General features: G+C 45.2%; 1 protein-coding gene across 1 annotated transcript in view; it reads right to left on the bottom strand.

Annotated features, from left to right (window-relative positions):
- Nucleotides 1–13,854, bottom strand: part of Cth (cystathionine gamma-lyase) — a 24,597-nt gene that overhangs the window by 991 nt on the left and 9,752 nt on the right. Inside the window, exons 5-11 of the mRNA XM_005357454.1 lie at nucleotides 13,107–13,238; nucleotides 12,334–12,391; nucleotides 11,734–11,811; nucleotides 9,243–9,395; nucleotides 8,109–8,230; nucleotides 6,111–6,163; nucleotides 2,887–3,025 (exon numbers count right to left, since the gene is read on the bottom strand). Coding sequence (XP_005357511.1) covers nucleotides 2,887–3,025; nucleotides 6,111–6,163; nucleotides 8,109–8,230; nucleotides 9,243–9,395; nucleotides 11,734–11,811; nucleotides 12,334–12,391; nucleotides 13,107–13,238 — 735 coding nt within the window. The remainder of the gene's footprint in view (nucleotides 1–2,886; nucleotides 3,026–6,110; nucleotides 6,164–8,108; nucleotides 8,231–9,242; nucleotides 9,396–11,733; nucleotides 11,812–12,333; nucleotides 12,392–13,106; nucleotides 13,239–13,854) is intronic.

Raw genomic sequence — 13,854 nt, 5'->3', positions numbered from 1 at the left:
CCCGAGGTGATGGAGATGGTACCAAATAAAGCTCAGAAGCCTGAATCATCAAATGTGCTCAATGAGGCTGATATTGTGCTAGGAGATACTGGGTGACTTGGGGGCTTTTTTTTCCTTAGAGGGGTAAAGACCAGATGGTAAGTGGACTCTAGACTGAGGTACCAATGGGACATGACAAGTTCACAGATGTTGTCCAGGCGAGGATCAGGCACACATGCCCGAATACAGATCTCTGGTGAGGCCACTCTATAAATACGATGACACCTTCCCTCAAGATTAGACACATGCGCCGGGCAATGGTGGCGCACGCCTTTAATCCCAGCACTCGGGAGGCAGAGGCAGGCGGATCTCTGTGAGTTTGAGGCCAGCCTGGTCTACAAGAGCTAGTTCCAGGACAGGCTCCAAAGCCACAGAGAAACCCTGTCTCGAAAAACCAAAAAAAAAAAAAAAAAGATTAGACACATGCTGGCAAAGAAGCATTTAAAAGAAATGTTCAGCAGGGTGGTGGTACACACCTTTAATCCCAGCACTTGGGAGGCAGAGGCAGGTGTCCCTCTGAGTCTGAGGCCAACCTGATCTACAGAGCAAGTTCCAGGACAGCCAGAGTTACACAGAGAAACCGTGTCTTGAATAACCAAGAGAAAAAAGAGAAGAAATGTTCAGAATGTTCAGCATCCTTAATCACCACGGAAATGTAAATCAAAACTACTTTGAGATTACATCCTACACCAGTCAGTATGGCCAATATCAATAAAAACAAATGACAGCTCATGCTGGCAAGGATGTGTAATAGGGGAAACACTCATCCACTGCTAGTGGGAGTGTAGATTTGTACAGTCACCATGGAAATCGGTGCAGCTGTTCCTCAAAGATGAGAATCAATCTTCATCAAGATCCAGTTACACCACTCTTGCGCATATACCCAAAGGTCATTTGTTCAACCATGTTCCTTGCTGCTCTATTCACAATAGCCAGAAACTGGAAACAACCCAGCTATCCCACAACAGAAGAAGGGGTATGAAGAAAATGGTACATTTACACAACAGAGTATTACTCAGACATTTAAAAAAATGAAATCATGAAATTCCCAGGCAAATCTACGGAACTGGAAAAAAAAATCATCTAAGTATGGTAACTTAGACTCAGCTATGGTATTTATTCACTTAAGAGTGCATGCTCACTGTGAAGTCACAGACAAGCAGGCTACAAACTGTATAAGCAGATACTAGATAGAGTGTAAGGGACTAGAGGAAGGGACAGATCACCTAGGGTCTCTCCTAGGAGGGGCAAACAGAATAGATAGTTATGAATGGGTGAGGGGAGGGGCTGCACTGGGAGGACCGAACAGGCAGAGCGAAGCAAGGAAGAGAATATGAGGAGGGACAGGAAAACTAGAGCCATCTGAGGGGCTGTACTGAAACCTAACACAGTAGAAGCTTCCTATAATACACACATAAATGAGAGCCACTGAATAAAATCGCCTAATAACAGGGTAGACAGAGCCCCAGCTGGACAAGTCTCATTATCAAACAGAGCTTCTAGCGTTGGGAATGGGTTGCTTCTAATAGAATATTTTAGGGCCAAATGGGTTCCATGAGTGCCGGGAGCCATGTGACTTCTTTGGGGGGACAAGGCATGAGAACCCCCAAATTATCAGGGCTATTGGTAGCTCTCTGCAAACTGACAATGAGGTCCCGTTACTGAAGACAACACTTAGACAACTTACTGAACATGGAGAAGTCCTAGAGCCCTCACCCCTACAGACCAGCATTCCTAGTACTGGCAGGTTCTCTGCACGCTACCAAAGGAGAAGGAAACACCAGCCCAGCTACAATCTTCTGATCTGTGAGAATGACCTGCTCACAAGATGCGCTGGTGCAACAGTGGCACACAGTTCATGGGAGTCACCAACTGATACCTGATTTGTGTAAGGCCCCCTCCGTGAGATGGAACTTACGCCCAGAGTTGCTTGGGTGTAGCAAGGGTAGGGTCCTACGGGGAAAACAACTACTACTATTCTGATAAAGGAACTTAGCTGTAAAAGACTCCTAGCGACATTCTGCTTACTCAGAGGCCGGCGTCTTGCTCAGCCATCAGAGAAGCCACCTCCTAAGGCAGATACAAACATACACAGAGATCCACAGGCAGACGATATGCAGGGTAAGCGATCTGAATGGATGCTCAAGTCTCCCCTCAGAGCTCAGGGAAACTGGAAAAGCAGGCAGTGAGAGCGTCAGCTGTAGCGAATGGAGGACAGCCAGGAAGCAAGGGCTTTTTAGACACAGCAGGGCGGGCACACACATGAACCCATAGAGACTGTGGTGCCTGCATGGGTGTGCACCAAAGGGGGTCCTAGAGCTGAGAAGAGTGGAGCACGCCCCTATCCTTAACCCGGAAACTAACTCCAGTTCATAACCACTTCCTAGTAAAAAAGTAGTCTTCTCCAAGTGCGTCTCATTGGGGAAACAAACCACTCCATTTTTATAGGTCCTTTGTGTTTATATTATGGCTTCCAGTTCGAAGGTCTTATGGGACTCCTGCACATGCAAAGAAGTGTGTCTGTGTCTATATGCATTTCCTATGCCTCTCCCTTGGCCCTCTTTATTCAGTTGGTTGTTTTGTCACATTCCAATTTGTTTCTTTCTATTTATGTATTTTTTATTACTAATCCTTAAATGCCCATTTGTTTTCTAACAAGAGACAGAAAGGGTGTGGATCTGAATAGGAGTAAAGGTGGGGAGGAATGGAAAAGTGTAGAGGGAGGGGAAACCTACCAGAATATATTGTGTGAAAAATCTATTTTCAAAAAAAGAAAAAACGAGGGCATATGCAGACAGGTATGCACACACATGCATGCACACACATGCATGCACACACACAACTCACCGCTGCCTTCAAAGCTTGATCCAGGTCTTCAATAAGGTCCTTTTCATCCTCCAGGCCCACAGAGAGTCGAATCAATGTGTCACTGATCCCCAGGGTAGCTCTGTCCTTCTCAGGCACAGACGCATGGGTCATGATTGCTCTGGAAGCAAATGTGCACAGATTTCATCATTGGATTGTGGAGGCATAGTTCTAGCTTAAATATTGGCATTTATCGTCAGGTCTCTTTAGGCTGCTATTTTTAAACCTTTATGATTTTTCAAAGGCAAACAGAAAATAAGCAATTATCAAGCTTATCACTTCTTCTCATGATTTTAAATTAAAACCAGGACTGCTTATGCCATTACTGATAAATCATAAGAATGGGTTAAAGTTAAAGTTAGCAGTTTAGTATCCAGGTAGAGGAGAGACCACGTGCCGGTGGACTCAACCACCTGCCCCAATGAGTCTTGAGCTGAAGACCAAATTGCTCCTACACTGCTCTTTCCAAGAAATACACTTCTGAGGCAGATCCATGAAACACAACGCCAGGCCTCTACCACTCAGCAGCAGGCAACAGAAATTCTAGTGCAGAACACATGAAAGAACGGCCTGAAGGATTTTCCAAACCAGAAGCTGATCATCCTCAGCAGGTGTAAAACCAGGCTCCCATCGCATCGTGCGCTATGGGGAGAACCTGGAAGAGAGGACGCGTTCTCCCTGTTATAGGATGAGGGAAGCCCTGAGGAAAAGCACATCAATCTACCCAGGCAAGACGGTTTTGGGAGCTCAAGGGAGGGTCTGTGAGGACACTCAGATCCAATGTGTGTTCTGCTGCCAGTACGCTTCATCCCTGTGCTCTGTGATTGAACCAACAGGCCTCACACCCACAGAAAAAAGCACTTGAGTTGGCCGGTACACAAACAGGATCTTCTTTTGTTGCTCTAAGGAAGGGTTTCTTTTTAATTTTTTTTGTGTATGTGTATATAATTGGTGGTGCCTTTGCATCCTCCTCTCTCCTCCTCAGCACCGGTACTACAGGCATGCCCCACCATGCCTAGCTTTTTACAAGAGTACTGGAAAGCCAAATTCAAGTCCTCACAGTTGTGTGGCAAGCACTTGAACTTCTGATCCACTTTCCCAGTCACAACCCACACTATTCCTGGTGCAAAGCCTCAAGAATGAAGTTGGCATGTATTCCTGAGTATATCAGCCAAGCTCGCTGGGTGGGTCTCCCTGTCTGCAAAGTAACTAACTTGCTGGATGCTTCCCTAAAATCCTCTGGCTTGTAGTTGGTTTACAAAGGTGTGGAGTACCAGGCAGAGCTTGAATATCTATTCAGATAGCATACCATCAAAGATGCAACACACTAAGAGAGTACGCAGGTTTACCTGAACAGTCAGGCTTTCCATGAAAATCAAGGGCATGGGGCATATTTTCTGTTCCCCAGGGGATCCAGACAGCTTTTCTGGGATAAAGTCTCCCTTCCAAGGCCAGGTGGGGACAACAGCAGCACAGCACATAGTTACTACTGTGCAGTCAACACAGGGAAGAGCACAGCTCGCTCCTTTGCCTGGGCACCACTGGTTTGGCACCTGAACGCTGGCGGATGGCACGGGCCTGTGGTCCACACTCTCAGGAAGCTGAGGTGTGTGAGTGAGAACCATGAAACCAAGTTGTGTCCGTCTGTAAACAAAAAACTGGAAGGGTGGGCTGGAGAGATGGCTCAGAGGTTAGGAGCACTGACTGCTCTTCCAGAGGTCATGAGTTCAAGTCCCAGCGACCACATGGTGGCTCACAACCATTTATGAGATCTGGCGCCCTATTCTGGCCTGCAGGTGTACATGCAGGCAGAACAGTACATAATAAATAAATTCTTTATTAAAAAAAACTGGAAGGGTGTTGTGGAATATTAATCTAAGGTGTTACATTCATTTATGCTGTGGAATATTTGTTTAATGTTGTAAAGAAATCCTGCATCTTTTATGTTGCATTTGTCTAACTCTGTGAAGCTGTGTTATTTCGTCTGTCTAAAAAAAACAAAACAAAAAAACCCGATTAGTCTAATAAAGAGTTGAACAGCCAATAAGAAGGCTGGAGAAAGGATAGGCAGGGCTGGCAGGCAGAGAGAATAAATAGGAGGAAGGATAGAGAAAAGAAGAAGGAGAAGAGGACATCAGGGCCCAGCTACCCAACCAGCAATAGAGGAAGACGGGAAGAAAGATACATAGAATAGAGAAAGGGCATAGCCCAGAGGCAAAGGTAGATGGGATAATTTAAGAAAAGCTGGCTAGGCTCTGGAGATGTGGCTCAGTCGTTAAGAGCACTGCCTGCTCTTCCTAAGGGTCCTGAGTTCGATTCCCGGCGGCCACATGGTGGCTCACAACCATCTGTAATGGGGTCTGGTGCCCTCTTCTGGCCAGCAGGCATACATGCAGACAGAATATTGTATACATAATAAATAAATATTGTATACATAATAAAAAAAAAGAAAAGCTGGCTAGAATCAAGCCAAGCTAAGGCAGGCATTCATAAGTAAGAATGAGTTTCTGTGTATTTTTGGGGAACGGGGTAGTGGGTCCCCAAAGAGCCAAAGAGTAAAAAGGAAACCAACACACTACAAAGGAGTCCATGTCTGCAGAGACTGATGGAGTGAACTCCAATTCCACTCTGTGGAGAGACTGGAATTTGTTTTAGCTTCAGAGGCTAATTGCTTTATCTTGGACTAGCGTTAGCCTTCTGGAAGAGCCATTCCTCGTCCTGCTTGGAATCTGAACTAATGTCTTACGATAATAAATAAAACCATCTTAGACGCTATTAGCAGAACACTAGCTTCCACCAGTCCAAGAGCTAAGAATGTAATCAACCATCTTGGGACTATAAACCTGCTCTCACCCTCGTGTTGAGGCACCCACCAATGTATTTTAAACTTGCCTTGACTTACGACTTTCTTTGTTCTGTAAAAATATAAAAAAAACCCATGAAACTGCTTCCACACTGGAACACGGAATTTGGGTTAACTCTATCTGTGTTCCTGGGTCCACTCTATCTGTGTTCCTGGGTCCATGTTCTTACTTCATTTAAGATGAGAACTGTGGTTTTTACATCCACAGATGAGAGAGGCACAGATGTGGCAGCTCAACATGGGACACGACACAAAGAAAACAAGATAAAATAATCAACTATTAAAAATAAAGAGTAAATAAATGACATGCAATAATTACCAATAAAAACAAGAGCATACTTACGGAAGCTCGGCCAGACTCTCGTATCCTCCCAGGCTCTCAGCCAGAATAAACAGCTAGCAAAGAAAACAGGAATTTAGATTGTCCGAAAACATACTGCTAAATTCTGAAAATAAATGTTTTTGATGAAACTTCTCTGGCTCAGGAGGGACGAAGAGTGATAGTAACTAAGAATAAACCAAGAATCAGGCAAGATACTAGGAAAAAGTCAGAGTAAAGTCTAAAACAATTAGATATACTGCCTTACACCTTTAAAACACGAAAACTTGATGGAGTTGCCTGGGACTGTCACCGTGGTATTCAGAAGACAGAGGCAGGAGGATCTCTGTGAGTCTGGGGCTAGCCTGAGCAACATAGCAACCTTGTCTCAGTGGACTTTACAAAAGTCTGCGGGTGTAGCCCAGTGGTAGGGAGTTCACCTGGCAAGCACAAGACCCCGAGTCTCATCCCCAGAACTGCAAAATCAATCAGTCGGTCAGTCAATTCCTTCAATCAATCAGCAATAAACCGACCAAAGTCAGTTTCCTACATCACCCTGGTTTGGATGATAATTACACAATCTGCAAGTATTAAATATTCTGCTTAAGACAGATGAAGGCTATGGTACCACCCAGGAGGCAGAGACGGAAGGGTAGCACAAGTTCAAGGCCAGCCTGGTCTGTAGAGCCAAAGCTAGGGTTCTAGACTATAGAATGAGTAAGGCCCTGTCTTACAAACAAAAACAACAAATACATAAACAGCATACTTAAATATTATTTACATGAGCTCTGAACCCTAAAATGTTTACCTTTAGACCAACCTCTGATATTTCCTTTTAAACAAATACCTCTGAATGTCTACCATTATCTGCACTAATCCATATGTAGCACTTTCTTTTGTCAAGACAGGGCCTCTCTGTACAACAGTTCTGGAACTCCCTTTGTAGACCAGGCTGGCCTTGAACTTGTACTACCTGCCTGCCTTTGCCTCCTGAAAGCTAGGATTAAAGGCGGTGCCACCACACCCAGTTATGGGGCACCTCTTAACACCCCCTTTAACTGCCACAGAGAAAGGAAACTTCTTAGTCCAAAGGTTGCTTTAGTTTGCACTTTGTCCTGGGTTCCATGTGCAATTGGTGATGATGTCCTGCAGAGAAGCATCTCTTGGAGGCTAACGGTCAGTGGTGCCACTTTGATTCACGCTCACTGGACGAGCGGCACCCAGAACTCCTGGACCTGCTCCTTGTCTTCTTGCTTCCACACGCCCTTTCTATCTTTGTTACGTGGATACCAGCAGGTGGCTGGATCCCTTCAAGCCTCCAGAACTGTATGCTGAGTGACCGGCCTGGTTTGGGTGAGGTGGGTCCCACCGAAATTCATGGGTTGGAGTCGAGGTCCAAAAGCAGTGTGACATGCTTTTAAGAAGTGAGGCTTGGAGGGAGACTTGAGGCCAGGAAGGGGAGAACTAACCAAGATACTGTCAATAACCATCAAAGCAAGCCTGCTCCCAGCTGACCTTCTTAACTGGTGATTCTGACACGAGGCCCTTGGTAGAGGGCACAAGGAAGGGCCAACTAACTCTGACCTTATGCTTTTGACCTCGAACAGCCAATGAAGTAAACCTTTACTTATAAAGTAGCCTGTCTCTAGCATTTCATCATAGTAATGAAAAACAGGCTAATATATCCAGTCCTGGGTATTATAGCAGCAATAAGAACTAAGATTGTATTACAGTGCCATAAAATTTATTCCTTTTTTTTTTTTGAGACAGATTCTTATTATGTTGCCTAGCCTCATCTCAGACTTAAAGGATCACATGATCCTCCTGCCTCAGTGTGCCAGGTAGCTAGAACTGCCTGGCTTAATTTTACTACATGTCTGAAGTTAATACTGTCCTTCAAATCTTATAGATAGAGTTGTGCCCAGAGAGCTTTGTTCTGTCTTATGGGAGTGGCCTGCAAACCCAAAGCTGGGCGTGAGTATGAGCCACAAGGAAATTTCGGGGGATGAATGCTGAGCTCACCTTTAGACTCTTGAGGAAAGTCTCGGCGTGCCGCAGAGCACCCTTGATGTAGAAGCTGACCATCCCCGGGCAGCCTGTGCACTGGCGCTTGGCCAGCTCATGCTGAGGGTGAGAGGGTAGCCCTGGAAACACAAAGCACAGAAGCGGTCTCATTCCAGAGCCACACATAGTTCAAGGGGACAAGTCCACTGTCCCCGAAGTTAGCTTCAGGTAAGCCTGACAGCAGGGTCCTCCCGTGTCCTGGCCACATCTCCCTTCTCGACTCCATCAGTATGAGCTCTTTCATTCAGGACCTCTGCATGTCTGGACTCCCTTGTTAAGTGAATCCTTCTGGGACTCCTTGATTAATGTATTTTAGGAACAAGACTGTCTCCATGAGGCCAACTCCATTTATTTTATTAATATTGGACTCATATTCCTAGAGAAAACAGGTCTAAGAGTTGTTGGACGTCTCTGGAAATACTCAACTGTGAGCGTTTAACAAGTGACACCCGCTCCCTGGGGCATAGATCAGAGCCTTTCCCTCTCCCTGGATCTAAAATGCATTCCAGCAAGCACACAGGTGGAGATCTGAGCTCATACATTTCAACTTCAGCTTATCCAGTTTCCTTGAAGACAAATCTTAACCACCCTACACTCATGATCCCATAGCACAGGCTCTAAGAACAAGGTTGCAGGAGCCCATGACAGCTTAGCTGGTAGCATAAACAAGGGGTGAGAATGATTCTGCTCGTCTTCCTGAAAAGGGGGGTGAACTGAAAAGAGGCTGAGGGGGATCCTGCTACATTAACTTTCGGTGGGAAGAAGTTATGTCCGACCGATTATCGTGTTGAAAAAGCGACAGCAGGGTCTCATCCTTCAACCAGCCAAGAATTATCCTGTGACTGAAGTATACACAGCCTCAGAGCTAAAACCACAGAGGCATCTAGCGTGTGAGGCTGTTCTCAGCACCTGACCTCCACTGCCCCAGCTTATGTTGTCTGTCCACTCTCCACCATGCGGATTCCAGAGCCTGACACACAAGGACCATAACCAATGAACAACGTAAAATTACATGAACACAGAGACTCACAAAGAATGACCCACATAAAGTCTTAACGTAGACAGAACTGCTTAGAACTCAGGTTGACATACCAGGATAAATAACCTTCTCTACCCGGGGATTCGACTCCAGGAAAGTAGCCACTGCCATCCCGTTCTTGAAGTGTTTCTCCATTCGGACCTGCAGAGTCTTCAGGCCTCGGCAGCAGAGGTAGCAATCGAAGGGGGAAGGAACCGCCCCAATTGCTGGAAGAGAACAGATGTTGGGTTAGCTTGAAGGTACCAGGGGATGTTGAAATAGGAGCGGCAGGGCTGCGTCCTCAGAACCCCAGCCGCACCCTGGCCGCCTGGCTAGCTTATGCCCCGAAATAATTACACGGACACTGTATTCTTTTAATCACTGCTTGTCCCATTTCTATCTAGCCTCTTCTAGGCTAACTCTCGCACCTGGACTAGCCCATTTCTTATAATCTGTGTAGCACAGCTGGGTGCGCTTACCGGGAAGATTCTAGCCTATGTCCATTCTGGGTCGGAGCTTCATTGCGTGTGCCTCAGAGAGCAGAGCTCTCGCCTCTGCCCGCAAGAGTGGAGAATCGTGTCTCTCTGAGGCGTCTGCCCCCGAGAGGAGAGCTGTCGAGTCTCTGAGCTCACTTCCTCTTCCTCCCAGCGTCTGCTCCTCCCACCTATGTTCTAACCTATCAGGTCAAGCAGCTTCTTTATTTAATCAACCAATGACCTTCCTCCATCAAGGGGACTCAAGGAATCCTCTGGTTCTTCTTTTTCAACATAGTGACTCAGAAACATCTAGCTGTAAGCTCTATGTTTGTGTTTTAGGGAGAAATCGCTATGTTGAATGGGAAGCATGGAATGAGAACAAAAATGCACTTAGAGAAATGTGCTCTGAAGAAGAGACATGTCCGTCTTATAACTAGGAAACCAAGATGAGACCTTAGCTGTGAGGAGATAGACATACAACACAGTGCGGGCTGCTGTGAGCAGACTCTCCTGTACGATTCCACGACCCGGCACGTCACAGAGTGTGGGCCACTGTGAGCAGAGTGTCCTGTACGATTCCACGACCCGGCACGTCACAGAGTGTGGGCTGCTGTGAGCAGACTCTCCTGTACGATTCCACGACCCGGCACGTCACAGAGTGTGGGCCACTGTGAGCAGACTCTCCTGTACGATTCCACGACCCGGCACGTCACAGTGTGGGCCATCATGTCTTTGAGATGCACCACAGAGAAAATCTGCAGTGTGGTCATGACTGTTGCCGCACAGTCAACTAACACACACCTTATTTCTGTTTTTAAAGGTTTTATTTTAATTCTAAATTATGTGTATATGTGTATGTGTGTGAGGGGGAGGGTGTGCATGAATACAGTGCCTGCAGAGTGAGTCAGATCCTGGGAGTAATTGCTACAAGTGGCTGTGAACCCTAACATGTGGGTGCTGGGAACGGAACTGAGGTTCTCTGCAAGAGCAGCTCTAGCCATCTCATTCCTTCTTATTTATCAAGCACTCAATCAACTCCACCTCCTCAACCCCTTTGCTTACTTTAACAGCAATTTCTAGAAGGGTATTTTAATTTTTAATCATGTCTGTCTCTTATCTGTCAGAGTATAGTGATCACCTGTAGTTGAGACAAACTGAGCAAGCTACCAGGAAAGGAATTTAATGTATAGAGAGGTGTATGTTTAGGGCTCCAGTGCTACTCAAATCCAACCACCAGTCCAGGTACTTATGGACATGGAAGCCAACACTTCAGGCTTAAAACACCCCACTGAGTCTTAAAAACTCACTCCAGTTTTAACAATTTTGTTAAGCAAAAAACAAAATTCCTACCTTAAACGATGTCATGAAGTCATAAAATCGTGTTATGCTATAACTCTATTATCTGTCTGAGACAGGGTCTCTCACTCTGTAGCTCTAACTGGCTTGAACTTCAGTGTGTAGATCAGGCTGGCCTGGAACTCAGAGATCTTCCCGCCTATCTGCTTATCTAACACTGGGTATAACTATGTTTTTATAACCTTTTTTCCTTATCTTTCCCTAAATACAAATATCAAGTGTAATCTCTGCTGGCGTTACGAGAATCCAGTCTTTTTTTTTTTTTTTTTTGGATTTTTGAGACAGGGTTTCTCCGTAGCTTTTGGTTCCTGTCCTGGAACTAGCTCTTGTAGACCAGGCTGGCCTCGAACTCACAGAGATCCACCTGCCACTGCCTCCCGAGTGCTGGGATTAAAAGCGTGCGCCACCACTGCCCCGCGAGAATCCAGTCTTAAGGGGCTGGAGAGATGGGTCGATGCACAACAATGTTTGCTGTACAAGAATGAGGGCCTCACTTAGGATCCCAGCACCCACGAAGAAAGCTGGGCATGGCTATGTAACCCCAGTGCTGTGCTGGACAGAGGCAGAGGATCACTGGTACTTAGCTACGGGTGTGAATGGTAACCCTGTCTCAAGGACTAAGGTGGAGAGTGCCCTCTTCTAGCTGCACACACACACACACACACACACACACACACACACACACACACACACATAAACACACACAAAGCAACCCAGGCTTCTGACCACTTACAATTCTGCAGGAAACGAAGCCGACTATTGAGCTCGTCAGAATTAACAGACACTAAGCCCATGACAACATCACTGTGACCTACAACAAAACAAAAACATCACCGTCAACAACAATTGGTGTCTATTCTTCAATTCATAATTGCCAAACCGTGATTTTTCTCTTGAAAAAAATCCTAAGGGGAAAGTCTTCTCTTTTTTGAACTTTACCCAGTTTTATTGCAGTGACCATACCTAAAGCAGTAAAGTAAAAGCCATATCAAGAGTCAGAGTCTCCAGGCTGCCAGCAAAATGAAAGTGTAACCCCTCACAGTAAACCCTATGAGCCATGAATGCAGTTTTGTTTATGAGAAATGAGATTCTGAGTGTGGTAATGTACCCCCCAGTGCCTGGGACATAGGGAGATCAGAAATTCACAGCTAGCCTTGGCAAGGAGTGAGTTCCAGATTAGCCTCAGCTACATCAACATCTTTTTATTTTACTTTTTAACACAAGTCACAAATAAATCCTACATAATAGCAGAGGGATCCAACATGCCTAACCCTGGCCACCATCATTTATCTGCGGGGAAGAATATTTAAGATGCAGGTTATACTTATCTTACCATTCATGTATTTTGTGGCAGAACACATACAAATATCAGCACCCAGAGCCAAAGGTCGCTGAAAGAAAAAAAAAAACCAAAACGACATTTTTACTTCAAATGAGAAACCATCTGAAAGGCGCCATTATATCCACTTGAATCTGTTGCCTCAGATCCCAGTGGAATCCATCTCAACCCTGCTGTGTGAGAATCCACACATTTTCCGTTTTTCTAAGACCTTGAGTCTGCCCGTCCATATCCTTCTACCAAAGAAGCATCCCAAAGAAAAAAAGAAAACAAAATCAAACAAAAATAGACTAGGCTCAGACTCTGAAGGTGCAGCTTGCATTGAAACAGGAAGCAGGCTCAGGCCAAGTCTCCCTACACCTTCCTTTATATGGTCAAAGAGGCAAGGAAGCCAGGTAACCTCTCTTCATTGCTACAAAGGATCCCGTTACTTCCGAGATACATAGACTCTGAGAATCCATCCACCATGTTCCTGTCATAGGGTCTATTCTTATCAATATGGCCTGGTAAATGTGTTAACGCCTATGTTTGGGGTTCACTGTTCCCAACAAAGCTCCAAAGACATAGCAACACAGTTTTAAAATTATATTAACTAATGCAAAACAGGTCCAAATATAATTCTTTTTCTAATCAATAATAGTTATATTTTGATATGTAACTATTTTGAGTTTGATAATGATTTTATTATAAAGTAGTCCTTTCTTTTCTAATTACAGATATAACTATGTAGATTTTTGATCACAGCAAAAAGCCTTCCTTTCATTTACCTGGAAATATGCAGACATGAAAGTGTTATCTACAACCAAAATGATGTCTCCATGCTTGTGGACGATGCGTGCACAGGCTTCGATGTCAGTCATCTTCAAGGTTGGGTTTGTGGGTGTTTCAATCCAAACAAGCTACAGTAATTCAGCAAACAGCAGTATGTAAAAATATACCACACATGTATACATCTCATATACCACAACGTAGAAGGTTACAACTTCCCATGTTGGAAAGAGATATGAAGGTGGAATAGTCAGGTTTGAATCCTAGCTAAATTTCTGATGGGCCATTGTTCGTAAATTCCCTTCTGTCTTCCGCAAGTCCTCTTCTGCCCAAAATGGTTGGTAATGTTTACCTTACAAAACAAAGACATGGTGTCTTGAGCTTCTGTTCTCAAAGACAAATAATATAGATTGTTGCTGTGGGACAATGGTCTTGCACCCTGTAAAAATTTGTCACTTGTATTGTTTCAATGAAACGCTGATTGGCCAGTAGCCAGGCAGGAAGTATAGGCGGGGCAACAGGAACAGGAGAATTCTGGGATGAGGAAAGGCTCAGTCTGTAGTCGTCTCCCAGACACAGAAGAAGCAAGATGAGAAGGCCTCATTGATAAAAGGTATCAAGTCACGTGGTTAACACAGACAAGAATTATGAGCTAAGGCCGGGTGGTGGTGGCGCACGCCTTTAATCCCAGCACTCGGGAGGCAGAGGCAGGTGGATCTCTGTGAGTTCAAGACCAGCCTGGTCTAC

The sequence above is a fragment of the Microtus ochrogaster genome, chromosome 21 (assembly GCF_000317375.1).
Source record: "Microtus ochrogaster isolate Prairie Vole_2 chromosome 21, MicOch1.0, whole genome shotgun sequence".
In the NCBI taxonomy this organism is placed as follows: domain Eukaryota; kingdom Metazoa; phylum Chordata; class Mammalia; order Rodentia; family Cricetidae; genus Microtus; species Microtus ochrogaster.
The sequence above is the reverse complement of the archived record's forward strand: the minus strand, read 5'-3'. Positions and strand labels throughout refer to the sequence as shown.